General features: G+C 53.4%; 1 protein-coding gene across 6 annotated transcripts in view; it reads left to right on the plus strand.

The window, feature by feature from the left end:
* The window catches only part of ITPK1 (inositol-tetrakisphosphate 1-kinase), a 185,157-nt gene that overhangs the window by 90,255 nt on the left and 67,487 nt on the right, over positions 1–27,415 (plus strand). For all 6 annotated transcript variants that reach the window (XM_063643980.1, XM_055288342.2, XM_055288344.2 and 3 more), the window contains one exon: positions 13,252–13,377. In XM_063643980.1, the coding sequence (XP_063500050.1) occupies positions 13,252–13,377 (126 nt within the window). The remainder of the gene's footprint in view (positions 1–13,251; positions 13,378–27,415) is intronic.

A 27,415-nucleotide genomic window follows, 5' to 3' on the forward strand; every position in this document is an offset into this window, starting at 1 on the left:
GTGTCTCTGACTGTTTGATGCTTACTATGCCTGGCTTTAGAGGAAGGGGCCTGAAAGATGCTCGTGGCCTGCTTGGGAGGACAAGAGTCATGCCCAGGAAGCTGTGCTGGTGACCAAGGGTGGTGGCTCATCTCCTGCCTTGTGTGTGCTTGTTGTCAGAGCTGTGGCATCTTCAGCCCTCAAAGATTGTGGCCTGCCAGCGTGGCTAAAAGCACAGCTGCCTGGAGCCTCTGTGCCTTTTGGGCTTCCTGTGGCCTATGTCTCCTCTCTGCAAGGTGCACCCTGGGGCTGAAGCTCGGGTGGCTCGGGTGTCCTTGCCTGCTCTGTTGCCCAGAGACGGCTTGATTTTTCTTACCCTGCTAGGCCCAGGGCATGTGTGGCTTATTCCTCGGGCTGCTTGGGACATCGTGGAATTCTGTAACCAGAAGATTCTCACCTCCCCCACCATAGCCTCCAGAGTCCAACACAGACATAACTAAGCTCAGGGTCCCCAGGGGTCCAGGCCTCAGGTGGAGGTGAGGGGCGGGCAGCGTGAGGTGTTGGCTGTAGGGAAGGGAGTGGTAAGAAAACATGGGTCTGCCGCTTACTCTCAGTGACCTTCCATGAGTTCCCTCATCTCACCGTGTCCTCTTTTTTCAGTGCAAAGCAGGGATAACATGTATGGAAATGCCCAATACATACTGTATGGATAGGTGAATGGCATGAATCTCTCCAGCTTTGGAGAATCAATTCAGTCCATGTTTGCTGGTTTCTAGAACAATTGGGCACGGTGCCAGGCCACACAGGGACCATGGGGAGGAATAGGACATAGTCCCTGTCCTCAGAGAGAGGGCACAGGCTAAGGAGAACTCTCTGCAACTCATCAGCCGTGTAAGCTCAGTCAGCTTGAGCCTCTCTGTTCTCCCTGAGTAGGCACCACTGTGAGGAGGCAGTGAAGTGTTCTCAATGGGAGGGAGGAGCCACAGGCCCACCATCGCCTGGGACGCTGAGGCTTAGAAATGCCGAAGCTGAACCTGAAGGCGGTTACTGTTTGGCGTTGGAGGTGGGAGATCCAATGGGAACTGTGATTGATGAGGTTCCGGAGGGTCTGAGAGCTGACACCGACTTGGGGAGGTGCCTGCAGGGGGCCTGCTCTGGGCCAGGCTTGGTGCTAAGGCTTCACCAACACTGTCTCGTGGAATGCTGGTGGCAGCTGTCATCGGCTGTATTGTACCAGTGAGGAAACAGTGTCTCAAGGGGGTTGAAGATCATTGACTGAAGGCCCAGGTCTGCCCACAGCTGCCTCCGCCCCTCCATTGCTTCCAGTACCTGGGACTTGAGTTCAAGGCCATCCTTGGCATAGGCACACAGTGAGCAGTGCCTGGGGAGAGATTGTCCTGGCTGGAGAGCTCGTCAACAGACTGAGCGAAGGTGTTAGAACAGGCTGCCCTGTACCTCTGGGGGTTGGTTTCCTGCTCATGTCACAGTCCAGTGGAGACCAGTGGCCTCTCCAAGCAGTGACTCAAGAATCTGGATTCACTCCATCAGGTTATTCTGTCATCCAAGTCTTTTTCGTCAGCCACATGAATGGGGTCTAGGGAAGGCACGCCGTTCATCATACACTTAAACTAGCTTGGCCTGGAAGCACCCACTATGTCTGCTCCCATTCTGTTGGCCAGGACGCGTCCTGTGGCTCCTGTGCATGTGCAAGGAAACCACGGCATGTTGAGCGTGTGGCTGTGGGAGAGCAGCCTCCGGGTTTCTGGCTGGAGCCAGCAGGTGCATGGGCCCACAACGCCAGTTTCCCACTGAGGTCCTCTCAGTGCAGAAAGCCAAGGACCAGCTCCTTTTTTTTCCCACTGCTCTCTAGGTGACTTGGAAAGTACTGAAGCCTCAGGCCAGAGGTTGGAGAGAGGAGAGCCAGGATTCCTTGGGCACTGAGAGCAGGGAGCGGTTTCAGTGAGCCCCTTGTGCTCAGCCAAAGCAGCTGGTCAGGTGGCCCAGGGTGAGACTGAGGTTGTCACATGTGCCATTTGGTGGGAATGGGGGCACCAGTTGGACAGCAGCGGAAATCATTTCCGTTTTCTGTTGATGACTCTCTTGCTTACTCAGTGACTAGTGCACGGGCTCTGAGATCTGCAGAGGGGTCCTGAGACACATGTACGCGGTTGTCCATGCGCGTGCATATGTTGTAGACGTATCCCTGTGTTGGAACATCTGGAGTGTGGTTCTCCAGTTGTCTAGCCCAGAGTCTGCCTCCCTGCCCCCCTCCCAGCTCCTTCATCATTAGCTGTGTGGATGAAGGCGAGTTGCTTGGTGTCTCCATCTGTACAATGGGAATAATAATCAGCTCTGCCTCGTGGGGTCATTGAGATGATTAAGTGAGATAGTTCATGTGAAGTGCTTAGAGTTGGGCTGGGTGTACAGAGGTGCTCGATGGCTGTTAGTCATTGGCTGGATTTGAATCTAAGCCTGTCTGACTCTCAGACTCCAAACGTGTGTTCTTCCTAGAGACTGCTCAGTTGGTAATTTACAAACATTCAGTAAGTAAATAAGACATTTCACCGGTTTTAAATTTCTGGGAGCACATGATGAGAAGTCTCCCTTTCACCCTGATCCCACAAGCCCCCTGGTCCTCTCCCCCGTGGTGGCTGCCACTCTGACCAGTTTCTTGTGCACATCCCAAGATACTCTGTGCATATCCAGTAAGATCTCACTTGACGTCTTCGATAGGTTCTTGAGGACTGTGACTTTAAATGAAATATATAATGAAACCAATTTTTTTCTCACTGTTATAAAAAAGTGACGTTGAAGCAATTGATGTTATTTGAGGACCTGCTGTACAATTCAGTTGATACCACACTTTCCAGGAACCTATCCCCAATGTTCAGCGAAGACTTACTGTACAAGCAAACATTGATTTTGTATAACCCTTTTTTTCCCTCTCCATCCATATTCTAGCATGCTATACTCAGTGATCGGCCCCTCTTGGAGATCTTTCCATGTCACTACAGAAAGCACTCCCCGTTCTCTTCTGTGGCAGCATGGTCTTCCACCATATGGATCTTCATGAGTGATTCAGTCCCTTCTTGTTGGACTTTTATTTAGTTACTAATTTTTGGCGATTACAAACAGTGCAGCAATGTGTGTGAGTGCATATGTGGGTGAGTTCACCCTGTGAGATCAGCTCCTGGAAGTGAGACTCCTGGACGAGAAAGGTTATGCATTTAAATCGTGACGGATATTACCAACTTGCCGCCATTGAGATGGTTGAATTTGCATCCCCCCAGCCCTGGCTGATACAGTGTGTTATCCGTCTCTCTGACTTTCACCAATCTGGTACATAAAAAATGGTTATTGTAATGTAGTTGTAATTTGCATTTGTTGTATGAATGAGGTTGAGTATTTTCTAATATTTATGTGTTGGGAGCCTTTTGTAGTTAATTTTCTTTTTTTTTTTTTTTTTTTTGAGACGGAGTCTTGCTCTGTCGCCCAGGCTGGAGTGCAGTGGCGCAGTCTCGGCTCACTGCAAGCTCCGCCTCCCGGGTTCACGCCATTCTCCTGCCTCAGCCTCTCCGAGTAGCTGGGACTACAGGCGCCCGCCACCGCGCCCGGCTTATTTTTTTTTTTTTTTTTATACATTTAGTAGAGACAGGGTTTCACCATGGTCTCGATCTCCTGACCTCGTGATCCGCCCGCCTCGGCCTCCCAAAGTGCTGGGATTACAAGCGTGAGCCACCGCGCCCGGCCTGTAGTTAATTTTCTGTACTTACATTCAAACATATCTTTGTTCATGTTTTCTATTGTGTTAGGTTGTCTTTTTAAAAAAATCAGTTTGTAGGATCTTAATATATTTGAGAGAGATCAGTCATTTGTGATATAAGCTGCAAATATAACATGTGGTGTTCCTGGTTAAGAGGATTCATGATCAAACCATGGGTTTTCCTTAAATTGATACATAAATATAACTAATTCTCCGTCCAAGTGCTATTCTTTTTTTCTTTTTTTTTAGACAGGGCCTCACTCTGTCACCCAGGCTGGAGTGCAGTGGTGCAATCTGTGCTTAAATCACCCTCTTGCCTCAACCTCCTGAGTAGCTGGGATGACAGGTGTGGGTGTGGTGTGCACCACCAGCCTGGCTAATTTTTTATGTTTTTAGAGATGGGGTCTCACTCTGTCATCCAGGCTGGTCTCAAACTCCTGGACTCAGGCGATCCACCTGCCTCAACCTTCCAACAATCCCATGCTGGGATTACAGGCATGAGCCACCACACCCAGCTCCAAGTCCTGTTCTTAAGGATGTGTAGGAAAAATAAATGAGCATGACTGGTCAGGAAAATTGTGAAAAAGGGAGGACCTAGCTCTTATTGGTATTAAACTGTATCGTGAAGCTATTGTAATTAAAACAATGTGGAAAAAAGAAAACCAAACGAAATCATTGTGATATTGGTGAAAGACAAATTAATGGAGAATCCAAAAAATGTGAGAATTATGAAAATACTGACATTTGAAAACAGTGGGTAAAAGATGGGTAAGTAAATGTTGTTGAGACACTTGAGTGCCCATCCGGAAGAAAATGTACACAGATGCATACCTCAGTCTTCCACTGAAACAACTCCTGGTGGATTTAAGATTTAATGATAAAAACTTAAAATGTAAGAATAGTTGAGAAAACCATGGGCTGATTTAAAAAACAGTCTAGGGAGCAAAGATCAAAAGATGAAAATATTTATACATTTGAATTACAGAAAAGTCAAGATTTTCTGCCTGGCAAAACCACCACAACTAAAGTAGAAAGACAGCAACGTGGGCGGTGCTAGGCAGGCCTTATCACTGCCTGCTTGCCCCCACAGACTCCATTCCTGCTCTTGTTTTCTGGGTTGGGGTGCCAATGCCAGGCCCTTCAGCTTGGAGAACTCTGCGAAGCTGACAGTGGTGTGCTGTGTCAGTGGCCGGCAGGATGGAAAGACCCTGATTCTAGCCCTGGACAGGCTCTCGCTTCCTGACCCAGGTGGCTCTCAGGAGATGGCGTTGTGGTTGAAAACTTGAGGCCTGCCAGCTAGGATTTCAGAATTGTCCTGTTCTCCTGGAACTGGGGCAAGTCTGGGTTGTTGACGCTGTGCTTGTGGGTGCTTCCCTGCCTCTGGCCCCCTCAGATTGTATCTCAGACCACATGATAGCTCCCCCCAGCCTCAATCCCTGCACGTCAGGAAAGGACGTCTAGCCAGCTGTGTTGTCAGCCCACTCCCCTTCCTGATGAAGGCAGAAGGCTCAGGAGCCTGTGTCCTGGAGCCACAGGGAGCTGGGGGTGTTGGGGGAGATTTGCTGTTTATACAGCCTCAGTTCGGTTGTTTTGCCTCTTGACTTCCTTGCCTCATGTGTAAAATGGCGACAGTGGCCTCTGCCTCCTAAGGACATGGAGATTACGTGCTAAGGAGATTAGGTCTGTCATTTGCTCAGGCAGCACCTGGAATATGATAAGGGTCCCAGTAGTTCTGGTGGAGGTGATTATCAGAATCATGCTTGTGGAAAGCCAAAGAAGGCCAGAAAGGCCTCCGCTGAGGCCAGAGAACATCCAGCCTCATGTGAGGAAGAAAGTCCTGTTTGCTGACACCTGTGCAGCATGGTCAGCTCTAGTCACAGAGGGAGGTAATCGATGGCTGGCCCTGGCTGTGCGCTCATCGCGACTATAGGAAGGATATTTCTTTACCCTCACTCCACAGGCGAGGAAGCAGGCTTGGGGAGGGGAGGGATGTGCCCTTCCCCAGGATGCACAGCTGGGGGCTCAGCCCCTGCCCTCTGACCCCTGGGCATCCTTCTGCCTGGGGAGGGAGCACCTCTGTGCTTGAGATGGCTTGGGAAGAAGAGCATTGGCCAGCCATGGAGGAGTGCTGTGGGCAAGAGGATTCTGCGAGTTCCTTCCTCCTGGCCTGGCAACAGGAGGTTCATGTGTGGGATCCCCTCCGCTCTCCCCACAACACACACACAGTGCGGTCAGGCTTTGTTACGTGGCCTCTGACTCCCCACCTTGTGGGTCCAGAGCTGCCAGCCCTTTTATGCCTCCTTTTTTTCTTTTTCTGCCAGCCTGTGATTCATACTTACCCCCCAGGACAGGACTAGACTGGTGCCTGGCAACAGAGGGGAGGGGTTAGCTCCTATCTGCTCTGACTCTGGCCTCTCAGGTACCACTGTGAACAGTAACACAGATGAAGCAGCCCCTTGGCCAAGACGCACGGGATCGAGGGACTCATCTGGCAGATGGAGGGGACTGCTAGGGGTGAGCTTTCCTAGGATGCTGGGGAATAGCCATGTCTGTGATGTGGCTCTATCAAGGCTCCTGCCTTCTGCTCCTAAGGGCTCTGACAAGTTATCTTCCCCTTACAGGATAAATCCCCATTCCTCTCTCATCCAAATACTAAACTACAATGTGAAAAAAATCACAGCTAAATCCTATTCTCAACCTCGCAGTTACCTGTCGGGGCCTGTTTGCCTTAATCTGTTTTTCTCCCCTTCCCTTTCCCTTCACTTCCATCCTTCCTTTGTTTCAACAAACGAAAAAGAAAAGCTTGGGGTAGGGGGACCAGCTCTTTTATGAGGACAGATTGGGTTGTGCTGTATTAACCAACAGCCTCAGAATCTTAGCTGAAAACCATGGGTTATTCCGCACTCATGCCACATGTCCACAGGGCCAGCTGGGGGCTCTGTCCATCTTATTCACTCAGAGATCTAAAACTGAGCAGCCCCATCTGGAAGGTCGCTGGTCCTGCACCAGAGGGGAGAGAGCGCTCTGGAGACCTCACTCCTGCAGTTACATGCTCTGCCCAGGAAACGGCATGTTCTATTTTCACTCACAGCTCATTGGCCAGAACGAGTCACATGATCACCCATTTACCAGGGAATCAGGAAGTGCACTCCTGCCTTGTGTCCAGAAAAGGGGCTGATAGGCCGAGTGCGGTGACTCACACCTGTAATCCCAGCATTTTGGGAGGCCAAGGCAGGCGGATCACGTGAGATCAGGAGTTCGAGACCAGCCTGGCCAAACATGGTGAAACCCAGCACATCTCTACAAACAAACAAAAACAGAAAAGGGGCTGCTATACCAACAGTCCTTTTATTTTCATATTCTGGGTTTTCTTATCAGCCTTTTCCACAGTAAATACTGGTTCATGTGGTTATAATTCAAGCACCTACCCTTATCTCTATCAATACCTCTTCATTGTCATCTCAGTGACTGCTTTTTTTGTTTGTTTTTGTTTTTCATTGTTGTTGTTTTTTAAGAGATACGGCCAGGCACAGTGGCTCACGCCTGTAATCCCAGCACTTTGGGAGGCTGAGGCAGGTGAATCACTTGAGTTTAGGAGTTCAAGACCAGCCTGGCCAACATCTGTTAGAGATGAGTAGTGAAATCCATCTCTACTAAAAATACAAAAATTAGCTGGGTGTGGTGGTGCACACTTGTAATCCCAGCTACTTGGGAAGCTAGGCAGGAGAATCACTTGGACCTGGGAGGCAGAGGTTGCACTGAGTGGAGATCATGCCACTGTACTCCAGCCTCGACGGTAGACCGAGACTGTCTCAAAAAAAAAAAAAAAAAAGAAAGAAAGATGCGGTCTTGCCATGTTGGCCAGGGTGGATTCAAACTCCTGGGCTCAAATGATCCTCCCACCTCAGCCTCATGAGTAGCTGGGATTACAAGTGTGCCCCACCGTGCCCAGCCACACCATCTCAGTGGCTCTTGACTAGCCCTTTGTGGTGGCATGCCCAGCATTAGCCAGCACCCCATTTTCGCACATGCACTCTGTGTCTTTTCTCTTGTCAATATGTTGTTAGTGACTCTCCCTAGGCCAGAAGTGGCCTTCACCTGTTGATCATTTCCTTAGGCCAGCATCCTGGGAGTGGGTGTGCTTATCCTTTGCCTGCTCTTGGACCTGGCCCTCCAGCACCCAGTGTTGAGAATGCAGACTGGCCCATCCTGAGAACTCAGGGTCAGTCCTATTCTTAAGGAGCTGTGCTTGCTGAATGGGTGTAACTTTCCTGGGTCTAACATCAGCTCGTAAATTCCCAGAACTTTGGCTCTACAAGGTAGCACCATCCTCAGGCCATTTAGTTGTCTTGACCCTTTATCTTCTAGGGAGAAAAGTTACCCACTCTTATGCCTTCACAAGTTTGCCATTTCTTCCCATTGCCCGAGTAATTGGAAACCAGTTACTCAGAAATCAGGGAATTGGGTCAGAGAGCATTTTCAACAGCTTTCCTCCCCAGCCTGGGGCAGAGGCTGCTAGGGTGACCACTACCGTCCTTGTGCCAGCCTGCTGGTCTTGGTGGCAGCCCCAAATGACTCTAGAGCTCTTGACCTCTCTGGAGCTGCTTTGAGAGTGAGAGTTGGTCTTGCCAGGGAAAAGCGTCCATCTCCTCTTCTCCAGTCTTCCTTTGGAATCAAACCCATTGAAAACACACCACTGGCATGGAGTCCTCTGAGGCCAAGATCTTTTTTTTTTTTTTTTTTTGAGACAGGGTCTCATTCTGTCACCCAAGCTGGAGTGCAGTGGCATCATCTTGGCTCACTGCAACCTCCACCTCCAGGGTTCAAGCAATTCTCCCACCTCAGCCTCCCAAGTAGCTGGGACTACAGGTGCACATCATCACACCTGACTAATTTTTGTATTGTTTGGTAGAGATGGGGTTTCACCATGTTGGCCAGGCTGGTCTCAAACTCCTGACCTCAATTGATCACCCACCTGGCCTCTCAAAGTGCTGGGATTACAGGCACGAGCCACTATGTCTGGCTGCAATGTCATTTTTGAAGTCTGTCCGTGAGGTTCCCAGATCTGACTTTTCCTTCTGGAGAGACCTGCTTCTGCTTGGCAAGGCCTTTGAACTTTGGCGATGGCAGTTCTGTCCCAGATTCTCAGATCCATGGAGAGGGCAGAGGAATAAGTCAGACTTCAGCCCTCTCACACTTTATTGGGGCCATTTTGTCTCAAGCTTGGTTGGGACAAAACTTTTGGGAAGTTTCCACTGGTCAGTAATAATAAGAATAGTAAGTATAGGGAAATACAATAGCTGACATTTATTGAGTGTCACTGGCTAGGTACTGCTAAGAGTGGGTGTGAAGTTGTCAGACCGTGACATGTTATTTAACCACCCTGTGCCTCTCAAGAGTCCCCATCTCAGACCACTGTGAGAATTGAGCAACTCAGTGCATGTGAAGTGCTTAGAGCAGAGCCTGGTGGGTGCTAGTGCTGGGGTCGCGAGCCTTCTCGCTTTAAAGACAAGGACACTGAGGTTCCTAGAGGGCGGTGGCCACACAGCCCTCCCCATTACCTGAGTAATTGGAAACCAGTTACTGAGAAATTGAGGAATTGGGTCAGAAAGATTATATGATACCATGGAGGAAGAGCAGCCCCCAGTGCAGGAGCAGGAGACAGTGGATTAAAGAATCAGCATCATAACTGGGGTTACGGTGCAATCCTGGAGCGACGTGCAAAGGGTTCTGGGGCTGTGGGCAACACAAGGGAGCCACTAGCCTTGTTTGGGCTGAGGTGAGTTGAGAAATGTGAAAGAGGATTGAACTTTTGCTCTGGGGACTCATAACAGTCCTGTGAGGTGCAGGGAAGGGCGAGTAGCATCCTCATTTTATGACTGGGGAAACTGAGGTACCGCACAGCTCAGTGACCAGCTGTTGTTCAGAAGCAGGGGATTGGAGATGGGTTTCTAGGCCTGTCTGCCTGGCCCACCCCTCCCCCGTTCCAGATCTTGGGAGAAACAGGGATAGTGTCAGGGCCTAGCTCAGCTTGGTTACCAGGCTGGGTACGATTGGGTTAATCATTTTGGAAGTCAAAGAGGACTCTGGGGCCACTGGGGTTTGCAGGCCTTTGTCCCGTCTCCCAGCCCTGCCCCCACCTCTAGTAAGTCTCTGCCTTGGTCCCTGAGGGAAACAGTGGCCCCTTGTTTTCTCTGAGTTCTGAACTCCAAGCGTGGCACAGAGCAGGATCCAGCATGGGCCCTGCGAGATGGCGTGACTTGGAAACGGAGTGCCCACAGACCTCAGGCCCCGGCGGGCAGCCTTTCATTGAGACACCCTTGCTCCTGCTGAGAGGGACAAACCAGACCCCGTCCTCTGAGGAGAACAAGAAGTCCCTGGGAATGTTCTCTTTTCTGGGGGCAGAGTGTGATCAGAAAAGCAGAATGACAACCTTGAAATGAGTTCCTGTCCCCATGGCATCTGCGAGACCCGCCTCTGTGTGTCCTTCCCACTCAGGCATCCCCCTGCACAATGTCCTTTCCTCTGTGGCCTCCCCAGTCTCAGGAGCTGGGCCCTGTCTCCTGTGGGGGCCGCACCCAAGGGCCTATCTCTTTTCTAGCTAGTGGAGGGAGACCGCAGCCTGTTTGCAGTGTATTCAGGGGACAGACCCCTTCAGGGCGGTTGTGGCATGTCAGGCACCTGAGGAAGAGCCACTAGAGCTGCCAGCAGCCCTGCTGGTACCCAGCACAGATGCCACAGCGAGAGGCGGCCGCACCCGAGAGCGGCCCAGGCCTGATGTGTGTCCCAAGCTGCTGTTTTCACAAAAGGGTTTTACTGGCATGAAAATGCTTGGAAAATACACAAAGGAGGGTGGCCTGTTTCCAGAGCTCAGCTGTTTACCTTCAGTGGAGCGCTGGGGATGCGGAGAGCTTATTTTCCAAACAGCTGCGGTTGTCAGGTCTACAGGCCTCAGGCTGATGCCAGGTGAGGACACCAGGGGTGTCCCCTCTCCTCGCCTCCTTCCCCAGCGCCAAGGGAACCCCACAGTTTCTCCCAGGCAGGGAAACCTGGAGGGCTGTCTGGAGATGTGGATGCTGGTGGGTATGGGGGTTCTGTGGGCCCGGATGCGTCGTTCCTGTGGCCCGGCTCCCCCTGCGCTCATAGCTGCCTTGGCCTCTCGTTTGTGGTGCCTGTCCCACTGAAGCCACAGGCTGTAGTGGTAACGGGTTGGTGTTTGGCTCTGTCTGAGAGCCTAGTGTTCTCTGCCCATGGCCTCTCTACCTTCCTTCAGAGTTCTGCTTTTTCTGGGAAGAGGTGTTGGGTGGAGTGTAATTTGGAATCTGTGAAGAGAGCCAGCAAAGCTCTTGCAGTTTCTTGTTTCTATCAAAGGGGAAATGAGGCCCCAGGGGATGGCGAGCCCAGGTCAGCGGGCTGCTTGGAGGCTGACACATGGGCATTGCTGCACAGCCTCTATCCTGGCCGCTCCACCTGCGTGGCCTTGCTTGGTCATTTTCCTTCCTGGGCCGTGGGTGTCCTGGTCTTTGCGTAAGGGAGCGTCTTCCCTGGACCCTGGGCTTGCGGTGAGGATGAGCCGGCGCCGAGTCTCAGGAGATACTCGGAAGTGTCTTTCCCTTCCCCTTCTTCACCCCAAGAGCCCCAGAGATGGGCAGCTTCTCAGCTGGCCTGGTTTTGGTTTTATTTTGTGTTGTTTTGTACACAGGCCTGTCACCATGGGGAGGGAACAGCATTCCTTAGTAGTTTCTTATTGTGAGGTCTAAAGGATTTTTTTTTCTATGTAGGGGAAATCCCTTAATAACTTTCCTGGCAAACAGTAAGAAAGAGGAGTTAAAGACACCAGCAGACAAGAGCTGCTGCGTTCCGGTGGTACAACGGAGAAGAGTTTAGTAAGGGACCATCACAGGGTTTTGGCCTGCCTGAGAGCTAGCACGGGACAAAGTTCCCCGATGCTAACAAGCCCTGGGAGCCGTCACCACCCCTAGGCCTGAGGGGACTAGGGGACCAAAAATGTACCTGGAGCCATAGGGAAGGCAGTAGGGTTGAGAGAGGGGCTGCCCTGCTCCGTGGGGGCTGTGACTGCTGCCAGAAATATGGCGGGGGTGGGGGCTTGAGGATGCTGCAAATACATCCCCTCCCTCTCTCCTTCTTGCCCATCTTCTGCTGTGCCTCCAGTTGGCCCAACTTGGCCAGAGAACAATGCAGCCAGGTGATTGTGGCCTTACAGGACAGCTGCCTAGGGCACAGAGCAGGCGTGGGGAGCAGGGTTGCGGGGTCAGGCAGCGGGGAATGGAGTGAGAAGCGCAGCCTTAGATCTGAGTTTGTGTCCCCGCTTCACTGCCTTCCTGCTGTGAGACCCTAGGCAGGTTTTAAGTCTCCGTCCTCCACTTTCCTCATTTGTAAAATCACTTCTCATAGTGGTTGTTAAATACAATGAAAGAAATGCACGCAAGCTTTGAGCGTGGTGCCCACTGCCAGTGACCATTTGTAGTTGTCATTATGATGTCTTTAGTAACATTTTTAAAACAGTCAGCCTTGAATCCTGGAGGGAAACCCACTTGGGGGTGGGGATGAGAGCAGGGGTGGGGCTTGTGGCCTTCTCTGGCCTCTGCTAAGGCCAAATTGGGGGTCAGCCAGGTGCCGGGCTGGCGCCGCTGCCTCCGAGGCACTGGCCTTGCAGGTGGTGGTGGCCGCATGCCGGGAGGGAGACATGTGGCGGGTCAGGAAGCGGGTGTCAGGCTGCCCCGGCTTTTGGCAGGTGCTCATGTCTTGGGGTCAGGTGACGCTGACTGTCTGTTGGCCAGAGGCTCTGGCTCCCTTGGAGCCTGATCTTCCCAACCTTAGGCACTTGCAAAAATAAACACCTTCCCTGGCATAGCAGGGGAGCAGTATGGAACAGATTGCAGGCAGCCCTGCGCGTGTTCACTTTTCCCGATGAGCCCAGATTTCAGTGTGAAGTGCAAGTGGCTGGTTGCTGAAAACAGCAACTTCTAGATTCCTGAGGACCACAGCTTTGCTAAGACTTTTTATAGGTTAGCAGAAGCAGTATCCACTTAGATCTAAGTTATGATCTGGCTGTGTGATGTTAGTCATTTACGTAACCCCTTGGAACCGTAGTTTTCCTAGGTTGTTGGGCAGATGGGATGTGTTCAGAAAAGCCTTTCTCTGCAAAGCCGTTTCTCAGCATCACTTGCCTGGTCTGTTGACACTATCGCCTTGATTCCTCTTATGTGTCTTCTGCGTCCTGGGTAGCATGGGGCTTGGGGAACAGAAGTTACAAACGTGGGATGTGCCCTTGAGGAGTTAGCAGGAGAGAAGAGTTGTGGGGTCTTGGAGGGTTTGTCCTGCTTGTCCTGTCTGTATTTTCCATGTCCTCCTCTTGCCCCATCTCCAGAGTGCTACAGGGAGGCTGGAGGCTCCTCTGGTGATATGCCCCGGGGTGGACAAGAGGATGGGGGCAGTGGACTCAGGTGCTGAAGTTGTTGCTTTTGTCTGTGTTCCCTGCCTCACAGCTGAACCTTAGCCGGCCGATCGAGGAGCAGGGCCCCCTGGACGTCATCATCCACAAGCTGACCGACGTCATCCTTGAAGCCGACCAGAATGATAGCCAGTCCCTGGAGCTGGTGCACAGGTTCCAGGTGAGTGAGGACCATGCAGCCCTCGGCTGTGGCATTTTCAGGAGGAGGAGGGGAGGCCCTGGAATGGCTGTGTGTGTGTTTAGGGCGGTAGCAGCTCTCTGGAGGTATAGTCTGGAGAAATGGCTCTGCCACTGGCAAGACATGGGCTCGTGGGCAGGTATTTCTGTGTGGCCTCAGTTTCCTCGGGTGTAGCATGGGGACTGAACCAGGGCCTGGTCGGGCCGTCTCCACCCCCTGGCTATGTAGACACGGTTTACTGATGAGGCATCGCTGAGTTCCAGTGTGGCCTCCACGTCCTCAGCACAGGCACGCGCAGCCCTTTCCCCTGGCTCAGGTAGGCACAAGGAATGGAACCCTTTTGCTGCACTTGGTAAAGGGGACCCCTGAGGGCCTTTGAACTGAGTCCTGCCTTGGTGGAGAACCCTGCCTCTGCCCATTACTTTGACGTGGGTACTCACCTTTGAGCACGGCCTGAGGTATCTTGCTGAGTCCCTTAGCTGCTTCCCACTCCCCACACCCCTTTCCCAGCGGCCTCCCAGGTCCTGGTTGCACAGTGACCTGCCCACTGCCTTGGGGTTCTCATGCTGGCTACTGACTTGTCCTGTGTTCTTTGTGTTGTGGACAAGAATGTGATTCTGTCCTCTAGAAAGCGGCTCAGAGGTCATGAAAAACAAAGTTGTGTCGTCAGTGAAAATGCAGTCAAGATGGTAGCTGTTTTCAGGCGTGCCTGGTGGGATGGGGATGCCTGAGTTGGGGTTTCTAGCGTGTGACAGGTGCAAATTTGGTGCCCTGCTTTTCTTCATCAGGGAAAAGGGAATCTCACCCGCCTCCTAGTCACCCGGTGCTGCCGTCCTGCCAACACTGCTCTCTCCCCGCGTGTTCGCGGTCAGCCACTTTGGCCCCCCTTGCTTCGCTGGGGCTCTCACCCCGTTCCTTGGCCAGCTCCCTGCTGCACATTCCTGCTTCCCACCAGGAAGTGGCCCCAGACACAGATGCAGCCTGCTCCTGGCCTCCCCTGCTTGGGGGCAGGGCATGTCCCACGTCGTGCCCTCCAGGGCGTCTGCCCCGCCAGTGGCCCCAAGTCCATTCCACTTGCTGAACACTGTCTCCTTCATCAGACTGGAGACGGTGGGAAAAACATGGTCGGGCTCCTCTGTGACCTCGTGGAGCCTCAGTTTCCTTATTTGTAAAATGGGTGCTAGGAATAAGAAAAGCTCAGACCACGTTGGGAGGAGCGTGCTGGGGTTCGAGGGGAATAAGACAGAGGAGATGTGCCCTGGTGATGTGCTGCTTCCTGAGCCCCTGCCCTGTGCCAGGGCTGGGCTGATCAGCACTCACCCATGTGCTACATTTGATCCCTACAGCCCTCAGTGCAGACTCACCAGCCTTGTTGATAAGCAGGAAGTGGAGGCGTGGAAGCATGTGCAGCTTGTCCACAGGGACCCAGCAGAGCCGGGGGTCAGTCTTGACTTTCTCAGGTGAGCCACTGCTCGTCCTGAGGGCTTGCTCTTCTGTTCCTCTCTGCCTCCAGCCTACACAACTGTCCTGGGGTGTGGTCCCAGCTGATCCCAAATCATACAGCGACTTTCCTCTCCCCTGAGCCATTTGCTCCTGCCTCACCCCTGGAGTCTCCTTCGGAAGGCCCCCGAGTGCCCAGTTCATGTGCCTGTGGTGCCCTTGGGGCTCATTCTCTGGAGGAGCACAGCCATGCCTGGGCTGCCACGCAGACCTTTGGGGCAGGGATGGCGCATCTCTTGCTGAGTCCATCTCGGGGACGATGGCCTTCCAGACGCCTGATTACTGTTACCTCAGAAAGCACTGCAGAGCAGTTACCGCATACCAGGCCCTGCTCGAAAGCGCTTCATGGCGGTTGACCCACTTGCTCCCATGAGCTGTAAGTTTCGATGATTCCCCTCCTGTGGATGAGGAAGCAGGTACAGGACAACTAGAAAGTGGTCCAGGTGGGATTTGAGCCTGCGCTAGCTTGCTCTCCTCACCTGCTGTGTGGCCTCTCCAGAGATGGATGAGGTGGAGGACATGGGAGTCAAACTGTCTTCAAGGCAGATCCTTGCTCCAAAACTTAGGAGCCACACGCCTCCCCACAGCCTCAGTTCCTTCCTCCTTGGGTGGGCAGGTTGCTGGGAGGAGTAAACGCCTGTGGGTGTAAAGTGCCCATTGTAGCTGAGTGCCACTTCATCACACCCACATGGTTGCTCTTCCTAGAGAGAGGGCCACAGCTCCCGGCTAGCCTGGGCCTGGAGTTCTGGAACATCTGCTCCCAAGCTCTTATCCCTCTTGCCCACTCCCCAAACACACACACAGCCCACAGCCCAGGAAGGTGATGTCCCAACAGTGAATGAGATTGCCCACTGTGTTCCTTTTCTGGGCAGAGAAGAATATTAACAGGGAGCATGTGTGGAGGGCAGCGTAGGGTCTTGCGGCTTAAGGCTGTCAGGCAGCCACAGGTGCGTTTCCCAGGCAGTGTCTTGTCTGGGTCTTGGGGGATGGTTGCCGTGACCTCACCATAACCTCCCAGCACCGGTATTTCTGGGATAAATTTTCATCACCGTCTGTGCTTCAGTAAGAGGCCGGATATCTGATAAGGTGGGAAGTTTCCTCTTTTGTGAGGAGAACAATCCTTTGGGGAAAAGGGTGCGGGGCTGCGCTTTCCAGAGGCCCCAGGAGAGAGGAGGCAGGTGGGGTTGGCACAGAGAATGACTGAGAGGCACTGGGATGGGGGCTGGGGAAGAGGCTTCCTTCTTCCACCGGTCACCAGGCTGTCAGCGTTGATCGTCCCCCTCCCTCTGCCATAAGATGCAAGTTCAGAGCCAGACCACATAGACCCAGGGAGGCGGACACTTGACCTCAGTCGTGCCCTTTGTTTTCAGATTCTTGTTTTAAATTTTATTCTCCATACATTAACAAGGAGGCGTGAGTGTGGTTTGAGGACTGGGAGGGATAGGGATGCTATAGGCAGAGGCAGGGGAAGCAGCACCCAGAGCTGGGGTCCTCCCATTTTGCTGTGAGCAGGGAAACTGAGGCAAGATGCTTTGCCCAGCAGGGGCTCAGCTTGAAGGGCCTTCTCCACAGGCCATACTCAGGTCCTGGGAGGGAGGAGGAAGTGGTCTGGGGCTGTGTGGGTGGAGAAAAATGAATTTCTGAGATGTTCCTCAGGGCCCCAGAGCACTGCACTGAGCTGCCTCTGTGAAAGCTCTGGCCCCCAGGGAGGGAAGAAATTCCCAGAGCCGGGAGGCTGTGCCTGCTTCTGGCTGCTCTGGTGGGCAGGTGGAGGGTGTGGGCCAGAGGCTTACTGCAGAACATTAAAGCTGCTTGTCACAGAACCTTCATCACTGCCCCAGGGTTTTGGATTTTTTTTTGTTTTTGTTTGTTTGTTTTTTGTGTGTTTTTGATTGGCTTCTAAATGGCTTGGCTTGGAGACTCAATTGGGATGATTCAGTTGTTTTTCTGCTCCAAGGTTCATGTGGAGCCAGCAGCCTGGTGTCCCCGAGGCTCTGCCTGAGGTTTGGTTTTCAGTGTGCAGACCCAGGCAGGGGCCCCCAGGGCCTGCCCACGTGGGCAAGTGGGGCCTGCGTGCCGAGAGGGTCCCTGCCCCAGGCTTGGGGACACTAGGGGCCTCCTGGCCTGGTGAGTGGCTTTCCCGGGGGGGGCAACATGAGCCTTCTCCTCGCTGTGGCGCCCAGAGCCACCTGACAGGTGTGGGCACGGGGTGGGAGGGGAGGGGGCCACCCTCCTCTTCTGCTGCCCCTTCTAGCCCTGGAATTGCCCCTGAAGGGGTGCTGTGATTGTGATCCATGGGCCATGTGGGGCTGCCTCAGGGGACCTTCCTGGGGTTCTCCCTGAATAAGCTTAGAACTAAGAAGGAGGTTTCAGTCTCAACTGCTGCCTTTTGCCTGTCTTTTATCAGCTGGAAGGACGGTAATTGTCCCTCAGATGTTCCCTGAATTCCCGGTCTGCACACAGACTGCAAGGAGAGTGTCCTCTGCGGCAGCACTGCTGAGTGCCCCGCCCGCGAGCTCCTGGCCAGGAGGGGAGGCCAGCAGGCAGACCCAGAACTGACCTCACAGCCCCTAAAGTGATGAGTTAGGAAAAACACAGGTCTGATCACAGCACGGCTTGGCTTGAAACATCCCATGCTTTCTTATTGCTGTGACACTGAAGGCCATGATTGCCAGCTTGACCCATGGGGCCTCGGTGATCTGCCCCATCCGCTCCTTCCCTGGCCCCCTCAGCAGCTGCTCAGGCTCTGATGCGTGTCCACCTCAGCGCCTTTGCACAAGCTGTTCCGTCAGCTCAGTGCCCCTTCCCGAGAAACGTCCTCCCTCGTGAGCTGACTAATGACACATCTCTTGTCCCAGGCCCTGCCAACTTTGCACTTTTCCTTCATGCCCTTCAGAAATTCGTAATTCTTTATCAGTGGCTATTGTCTGTCCCTTCACTGGGGCAGGGATTGTGTCTGTTCCCAGCAGCTGGTGTTTCCATTGCCACCAGCAGTGCCTAAGTGTTTGGGTGGCGGCACATGCCCAGTGCTGGTCATGTGCTGGGGCGGCCTTTCATGGGGTGCCCTGATGGCCTTGCGGAGGGAGGACGTGGCTCTGCTGGGCTGCTTGGAGCAGGGAGGGAGGAGGCCAGAAGGGTTAATGAGGCAGATGGTGCTGCCTGATGGGCATGTGCAGCGATGTCTCCAGGTGTCAGCGAGGTTGGAGAGGGAGCAGCAAGGCCGGAGCTTCAGGGCTTTTTCATGCCAGGCTATGCAGCTTGGACTCTATCCTGCAGGGAGGGTGGGTCGGGGATGGCGGTGATATAATCAGATATAATTGGCAAGAGAGAGGCCCTGCTTCGAAGGGGAGATTGCCAGTGCAAGATGAACTCTGAGCAGCTGAAGACACTGTTTACTCCTTTGAGCCTGGGTGCTTCCAAGGTGAAGAAGGAGCTCATGGCCCCAGGCTCAGTGTTGTGCCCATCCTTAGCCCCAGGTGCCCCTGCATGTGGTCCTGAGCGTCCCCTCCCTCCGCTGCCATGAAGGCCGGCCTCTGAGCAGCTTGAGCCTTGCCCAGCCTACACAGGACAAAGTTGCACTCACCTCCAGGCTCCTCTCAGTGTGTAATGGTCTAAAGTGGATCTGGTAAGGAAGCTTCTGCCCCAGAGGATGCCGGAAGAGAATGCACACTTGGCCACACTGGTTCTTCTCATGTTGTCCCTGGAAGGAAACCATGTTCAGCCTTCAATAGTGCCTCCCCGACCCCACCACCCTTCTGAGGGGACAGGAAGTGAGTGGCGCTGGGAGCTGGTGGGAGGGGGTGACGTTTGGGGCCCTCCCTGCTAGTCCGCCAAGCGAGGCCAGGCTTCGCCGCAGGGGTAGACAGCTCCCCTCACCCAGCGCAGGCTTAGCTTGGCTTGCACCACGTGGTCACGGAGGGTTAGCTACAGCTTTGCAGCCTGAAATGACAGCTGTCACAGCAGAGGGATGAGAAGGCAGTGAGGCTTATGCTGGCTCTCAGTGTCTGCCCTGTGGTGACACGGACTCATCCATCTCACTGGACCTCCCTACAGGCAAGGGAACCCAATACAGCCTAGTTCCTTTTTCTTCTTAAAAACAATTAAAATACCTTATAGGGTTATTGTTAGCCTCAAACTAATTAAAACCTGCGATTCCCGTAGTGCCTGGCATGGTGTGAGTGCTGCACGTGTGTGTAAGGGTCAGCCACGCTTAGTGTGAGTGCCTGGGGTGTGATGATGCGTGCGAGCCACTCAGTATAGGCCTGGCGCCTAGTGAACCATCAGTCACCGTGACTTATGTCAATATTATTATTACAGTGACAGTAGTACTACTCTGTCAGCCTTATCTGTGGCCCCGGCTGACTTGAGAGCTCTCAGTCCTAATTGGAGTCAGTGAGGCAGTGATTATGAAAGTGTCCCCAAATGAGAGATGCATTCTGTGCTAGGGCAGCAGAAATGCCTAAAAGGCAGGGCCAGATGGGGGTCAGAGGGACTCAAGTGCTGTTCCTGGCCCTACCCTTCACCTGCTGGCCCACCTGGGCCTCGGTCCCCTTGCCTACCGCACAGGGAAGGTGCAGGATGGCACAGAAGACCTTCAGAGCTGTTGCGTCCACCTCCAAAGGACTACCCAAGGCCACGGCTCATGTTTGCCCCAAATGTGATTTCACAACTGCATTGAATCAAACCCTGTCAGCCCCTGATGTTTATTGAGCAGTCGCCAGCACAAGGATGCAGAGGAAGTAGAAGAAACAAAAGTTTTTGTTGTTCTAGGTGTTCGAATCCGACTTGAAAGATAACATCTAAGCCGATCAGAGGATAAATAACACCGTAGAATCTAAGTGGGCTTGTGTCGGCTTTGCCTTTGTGCCTGCTGACCGGTGGGGTCAGAGTAAGAACCATGGGCCCCGGGAAGGGGTTTGTGTTGTCACTAGGGGGCCATGGGAGGGCTCCCTATTTGCCAAGCATGAACCACATGTCCCATTCTGCCATGGGCCGTTCTCATCTCTTATGTCTTTGGTCCTCATCTCAGTCCATGAGATAATGGAATGATTTCCCCATTTTTCAGGGGGAGACAACTTCGGCCCAGGGAAGTTAAGTCACTTGCCCAGGGTCAGGTAGAAAGTGGCAAGGTCAGGATCATAGCTCGGAGGGGCTTTGGTGACAGCTGATGGCGCTGTGGGTGGTGTGAGGGTTGGTGATTTCAGGGCCACCTTGGCAGCAGGTCATCATCTGGGATTGCCTCTGACACAGCTGGTGCCATGTGACAATGAGACTGCTGGCCAGCAAATGCCACGGGAGGCAGAGTTGGACGCATCTGGTGGCCCTGGTCCCAGAGAAACAGATTATGTCCTGTTCTGGGGTGGCTGTGAGGTCAGCCTCTCGATGACTGCTGCCCTGGGTCATAGGCAACTCCTCCCGTGGTGGAGACAGCCACACAATCTGTCCATTGTGCACCAATGCCAGGCCAGGAATCGCCCTTTCTGCTTCGGGGAGGGTGGGACCATTCTGTGCCGTTAGCCCGTTGCAGTTACTTCCCCTTGTGGAAAGCAAGCCTGGTCCCCAGGAAGACATGTGGCCCTCTTACCAACCAGGAACAGAGCTAGACTTTGTGTAGCCTAGTTGGGACAGGGGCAGGAGAGGGCACCGCAAAGCTTGTGCTCTGAGCCAGCATGTAGCCTGCAGCCCCTCTGCTTGTGTGTGGACGGTCAGGGTTTTTCAGCTCAGGGTCTAGGGGCATGTTGAGTTTTAGAAATATCATTGTTTATCAATAATAGATTTTCCCCAGAGTTTTAGAAAGAACTTTTATGCACACTATTTCTGGGTTTCTTAACCTCAACATGATTGACATCTTGGGCTGGATAATTCTGCACTGCTAGGGGCTATCCCAGGCAATACAGGGTGCTTAGTTGCCTTCCCGGCTGCTCATTACCAGATGCCAACAGCACTCCCCACCCTGCCACTCATGACAACCAAAAATGTCTCCAGATGTTCCCTGGTGGAGGGAGCCCATGCCACCCCTGGTTGAGCATCACCACGTTTTGTAAGAGATGGATCCAGCAGCTCTGAGAGCTCAGGTGGGCCAGTCAAGTTGTTTCTGATTTTTGTGTGGACACTGAGGCCCCATTGAGTACAGTTTCTGGGTTTTAGTGTTTGGAATCACACACCAAGAAGACTAACATCTTGTCACTTCTTTTCTTCAGTAATATTAGTACCTGCGGCAGAAAGGACGCCCTGTTTTCTGTTTCCTCCTGGTTTGTGTGGGTGGCATGACTTCCCAACGTGTTTCTGTGCTGCCTGTGCAGGCTGTGTGCCCGTGATAAAGCCTACTGTGTCTGCCTTTGTCTTCATGTAATAAATCCCATTGCCACCTCACCAGCCAAGAGCACAGCCGGCCGGGTAAACCACACGCTGGGCCTCTGCTGACCTCGGCCCTCTGGGATGGACAGAGTGAAGCATGAGGAAATCCTCTGAGCCCCTGTCTGTAGGTCCCTGCCCCAGGCCTCCCACGCCTCCTGGCAGCCAGCCCTGGATCTGACCCTGGCCCCTACCCGTTTGTCTCTCCACTGATCTGTGAGATCATTCATCAATAACTATTATGTTCATTCAGCAAGTCTTAGTTGAGAACTTATGGTCTGCCAGAGTTCCTAAAAGACATTACAGATGCAACAATGAATAAGACCTGGTGGATGCAGCCCCTGCCCTGCTGGAGCTGTATCCGAGTGTGAGTGCATCGGATGATGGCAACAAAACATAGGTAAATAGAGGACAAGGTAACACAGCCCCGGTGACGGCGAGTACTAGGAAGAAACACACCGAGGCCTGGGAGAACAGGGGGGTCGTTACTGATCCTCTGAAGAGTTGACACTGAGCTGAGGCCTAAAGGGAAGAACAGTCAGGAGGGGAGCAGGCAAGGGGGCAGCACCCGGCCAGGCCCTTCAGTGAGACAGGACGGAGACGCATGGACCCGGAGTAGCTGGGTGCAGCTGGAGCACAGTGGCTAGGGCTGTCTGCAGTGGGCTGGCAGGAGCCAGGCTGAGCCTGGGCCTGGTGGCCTTCTGGGAGTGCTGGGTAGCTCTTTGAGGACACAAAATATCATGCCAGCTCCCTTCTTTGATGGCCCCAAGTTGAGCCACAGACAATGTGCCATCTTCTAGTCCCCAAGCTCTCTGAGGAGGAAGGGGCCCTGCCCATTGCAGCAGTCAGAGGTCAGGGAGGAGCTCCCGGGGCGGCAGGACGACTCCCACTTCTGAGCATGCCCGCAGCCACTGAAGAGGATGGCTGACGTGGAACAGAGGCCAGTGTCATCCACGGGGTAGATGTCATAGCCAGGTCACCCGTGGCAGCAGGAGCTGTCTCTCTTATTGTGCACCTAGAGCCTGTACCAGAAACTAGAAGACTTGGGTGGCTGGATGCAGAGGTGAGGAGCCGAGGGGTCCTCTGGCCTCAGTGACCCAGTTGGCCTAGGTCAGCAGCACCACCGCAAACTTTGCGCTGATTCTGGATGACTGTTCTCTCCCTGCAGACACTAGTTTGTAAGCCCTGCTTGCTGTGAGTCACGTTTGCAAACCCAGCAATGCATCACATGGACAAGGCAGGGGAGTCCATGGGCTGCCAGGAGGCATTGGCTTATTCTGGGAACTGCAAGTCAGACTCAGCTGGGCAACTGTGGGCCAGGGTGGGGTGGGTGGGGCTCCAGCAGTCATGTCATCTTTGGCCTTGATGTAGGGAAGCTACTCTCCTGTGTATTATTGTACACAGGGGAAGGGCAGCTGCACAGGCCCACCTGAGCAGGTGCGTGGGAATGCGTGTAGGGGTTCAGACAGGTGCTTAGGGGGCGCGGGGCTGCTGCTGAGGTGAGTGGAAGCCAGCTCCTTGTGACCTTGGGCAGGCAGGCCCTTTCTTGTCCTCCTCTTGTTCAGCTGGTAGCTGTGACAGTGGGCCAGATGACTGACCCCTTCCAGCTCCATCTGCGTGGAAATCCCAGCTGTCCCTTCATCCTGCGGGATACTTCCCTGGTCGCCTAGAGGAGCTGACTAGTGCGATGGTGCTGTGACAGAGCATGTGATATTTGTCAGGGGAATAGCTCTGGCTGGGCACCTTGCCTGCCTCCCGCTGACAGAAGGTGGAGAAAGCTCATAAAAGTTTGGTGTGAAATCTGGGGACAGAGGGGAGGTATTGTTTTCAGTGGCAGGCCTGGAAAAAGGGGGAGTTTGCTGTCTCCAAATAATAGTGTTCTGTTTCCTTCCAGCCCTCTCCTCTGTAGCGGTCAGGGTTATTTTTTGGCCTGAACACCATTGTTTTGCATGGGTCTTTCTGCTGGCTCTTGAACAACAGTTTCTCCCCCAGAGAGCCTGTGGTTTCTCCCAGCCATGGCTCACACCACATGCCAGGCGGCTAAGTGAGGAGCATGACACTGTAATGCCTCAGTAGCCCCCGTGGGAGGATGACCTGAAGTGACCACTGTGGGTGGCACCCACCTTCAGGATGGGGGTGCCTGTGACCTGCAGGCCACAGGAAATACAGTGGGGTCTGCATGCAGAATCACATTCCAGGTGCCCCGTTTGTCTGCGTGCTCGGGCCCCTGCCCTGCTCCGCCCCACACAGCCCCTTTTAATGCCTTCCCCCAATCTGGAATGGAGAATCATGTACAGTTCATTCACTCTGGAGGCTGGAGCCTGGTTGCTTTGAATCCCTTATTCTATATTCATTCTGTTCACCAGGGAGGGGATGGGTCGTTGTTGGCATCTGCTCCAAGGAAGCTTCCCCAGCCCTTCCCAGGGCTCCAGCGTTTCCCCCACCCCTTGTTGGGCCTGGGACACCGAGTTTGGCCAGCTTGCACATGGACTGTGAGTCTGATGGACCCTAAGTGTGGCTTGCCCTGTGCACCACTGCTGGGCTCTCAGCAGTCCTGAACGAGCTGGCACGTGCATTTGGAACAAGTTTGTGAACAGAGTCCCTCTGCTGCCCAGCCAGCCGCTTCCTGTCTTGGGGGGCAGCCATCAGTTCCAGTGGCCTGGAGCCTTTCCAGGGGGTTCTGTGGGACTGAACACAGACAGTCTTCCTCACTACACAGCCCCTGTACAATGGGGCTGTACGGTATGCCCTGGAAGTGATCTCACCTTAGTCTTTTGCAGGCAGCCTCATTCTAATGGCTGCATGTTAAATGGCCTCCCTGTCCTTTACCAAGCCAGCTCTCTACTGGTGTATACTTAGGTCATTTCTGATCATGTTTTAGAAACATGCTGTAGTGAATAGCCTAGTACATGTATTTTTGGGTACACAGGTGAGGAATTCTGTAGGATAAACACCTAGGAATCGGGATGCTGAGTTTGCACATTCTGAATTTTGGCTGTTGTCTGGTTTCTCTCTGCAGAAGCAGTGCCAGTTACACTGCCACCAACCAAGGACTGGTCCCTTTCCACCACCTTAGGAAGCGTCTCTAATCAGTTTACCTTAGCATGGAGTCACAAAACGTTAGAGGGTGCCAAGATCCTGGCAGTCTCCTCCTCTTGCCTGTTGGTTTTGCTGCTGGGAGCTCCAGGCCCTGGGAAGGGTGGTGTCATGCTGCCTCACTTGGTTTGCCCGGACCCTGCATCTGGGCCATCTTGCCCCTGTCTGGTGCTGTGTTCTCATCCTTCACTTTTCTCTTCCGCACTCCGTGTCTGACCACCCCAGCCTGAGCTCATGGGTTTAAATATTGGCTCGCAGGAGCTAATAGGCCTAGAGGCAGATTGCATCAGAGTTTTCTTTTTGCCAGCTCTACCAGATCACAGAGATCACTGTATAAAAGATGAAGGCAGCCCATCAGTTCTTCCTGAACAGTGAGGTCCAGCACACATACCCCTAAGGCCAGCACCACATCTGACACACCACCAAGACCGCATCCATCCCCAGCTCCATCCTGTGGCCTTGCAGGCTGCTGGACTGGTCACTCCATAACCCATAGCTGTCCTTGTCACTTCCCAGCTCAGGACCCTGTTGCTTTAGGGTCAAGTCCAAACTCCTCAGGTGGTCCGTCTCCTGCTCTCTACCTTGTCCTCAGTTTTCATGTTGAGACTGCCGTCCGCCCCAGCCCCGCCAGGCCCCCAGCAGGCCCGTGAATGTGCTGGGCTCCCTCACCCCAGACCTCGGCTTTTGCTGTCCCCTCTGCTTGGAGTGTCCTTTTTCCCCTGGCCCATGCCTGTGACCCTTTGTGGTTGACATCACCAACCTCAGCAGGCTCCTCCCCAGCCCCCAACCCTGTGCCCCCTGCACCCACACTTCCCTGCTCCTTTATTGCTGGTCAGCCCCACGCCTCTCCTTTGCTCAGCCACACGGCCGCCACTTAGGAGCCTCTGGGAGGGTGGGGAGAATGTGGCTGCTCTATAGCTGAATAGGTGACATCCATCACCACACACGCGCGCACACACACACATGCTCTCACACTCATTCTTACACACACACGCACTCACAAGCTCTCACACGTGCTTCTCAGAGGCTGCCACTCTTTCTGCTCTTGTACTGTCTGGAGGCCTCAGGCTGAGTGCTCAGACGTGGGAGATTTCTCTGGAATACAAATGAGGGTTGCTTAAGACCCAAGTGTCTGCTGATGGGGGAGCTCAACTCTCCCAAGGAGCCAGTTTAGAAAAGTTAGGAAAGAAGGAGTGAGGAAATGCCCTCAACCCACTAGGACTGAGTCCAGGCAAAACAGAGACCGCAGGGAACCGCAGCCTTAGAGGACAGCTTTGCTTGGGCTGGTGGTCGGTGCCTGTTGCCAACGCACAGCTGTCCACTGCCCATCAGGGTGTGCCTCCTGCTGGCCTCCCTCCCTCACCTGTGGTGGGCATGGATCTCACTGGCTTGCAGGCGACTGGGATGCATGCAGTGACCGTGCCGTGGGTGTGCTCTGAGGACAGCAGGACCTGACTCCTGTGTTTGAATGTCTCTTGGCTCCGTTCAGGGGCCTAACAGCTCTGTTTTTGGTTTGTTCATCACATCACAAAATCAAATAATCTAGAACTTAAGAGGCAGAACGGATGTTATAAATGAGTTATTCTAGCCCACACATCTTACAGATGGGAAACTGAGATACAAATAACTTAAGTGACTTTCAGAAACACACGTAAAGGGAATGGCAGTTCTAGGACTTGTAACCCAAGTTTCTTGACTCCGTGTTTGTTTCAACTTGCACAGTGCCCCAGGACCCATGCGTTGGGGTTAAGTTAGCCAGGTGTAGCTGGGCTGCAAAAGATTATCTGACAGTGATGGGCAGGCAGAAGCCTTGGCTGACTGTCAGGGACTGTTACATAGGTTGCACGCTGCCCAGCCCAGTGGTAGGCTTTGTGAATGACACCTTGGGTAGCTAGGCTTGGTGGTCCTGTCCCAGCATACAGTGGATGCTGCTGCAACCTTCTTTTGGCTCTTGAGAGCCCACCTCCAAGGTTTACCTGCATGCATCTCCAACTCCAACCCTATGCCAGCCTGGCCGCCTGGCACATTCTGTTGCACCCAGGCCTAGTGTCGATTTCCCAGGACTGTCTGTGGCATGTGGTTTTCTGTAAGCTGTAATCAACAGGCAGGTGTTCTGGGAGGTGCCAGGAAGGCTTTGCCTGGGGGATGTTCGGCTGGCCTTGGTTGATGACAAGTTAATCAACAGGGGTTGGTTTCACGGTTGCAGTGGTCTGCCAAGAGAGTTCATTACTTGTCCTTCCCAGAAAGCATTGCCTGGCCCGGCCCCACCCCCATCCCCATGTGACCTGACCTCCCAGGGAGAGGCTTTGCTTTCTGCTGAACCACACTTTCTGCCTTCGAAAGTACAACTGCTCTTGACACTGTTGTGTCTGTTAGTCCTCCCCCTGCAGGGGCCACTCCTTCATTCACAGCTTCCCTGGGAGCCCTCTTGTGCATAAGCGCAGTGTTGGCCCTGACACGCTCTTCCCCCTGCGCCACGTGGACCCTCCTCACAGAGGCCCTGTGGACTGTGGCTTCAGTTATGTCGTGTATTTACTGTCCTAAGGGGTGTGTGTCTTCCATTTGCTTTCATCTGTCTTGCTCCAGGGCTGGGAAGAGATGCAGAGCCTCTGGTCCAGCTGTGGCTTTGAGAGAACAAAGAACCAGTGAGGACCATGGGTTGGGAGGAACAGTGGAAATGGAGCTGCAGTCTCAGCTCTGCTACTCTCCCTTGCGACCCTGGCCTCGCTACCACTTCCTTTCCCCTTTCCGAAAAGATGGGGGCTGGACGAAGGGTCCATCTGGGTTTTGCTAGTTCTGACCATCTGTGCCTTTCCCTCTGGGAAAGGAAATTGCAAACTGGATCTGGTATTTTTTTTCTTGGATGCTTTACCTCGTGCTAACCCCAAATGGAACACACCCGGCCTCCCTGGACTGCCAGGCTGGTGGCCTCGCCTTTGGGTAATGAACATGAGAAAAGCTTCCCTTTTTCTTGAAATGCTGCAGAGCAACCCTGGCCCTAGTTAGAGCTGAGATGCTTTTCATTTCACCAGGCCTTCCATGCCTTGGGTCTTTGACTGGAGGGCTCTGG

This window comes from Symphalangus syndactylus, chromosome 8, assembly GCF_028878055.3.
Source record: "Symphalangus syndactylus isolate Jambi chromosome 8, NHGRI_mSymSyn1-v2.1_pri, whole genome shotgun sequence".
Taxonomy (NCBI): Eukaryota; Metazoa; Chordata; class Mammalia; order Primates; family Hylobatidae; genus Symphalangus; species Symphalangus syndactylus.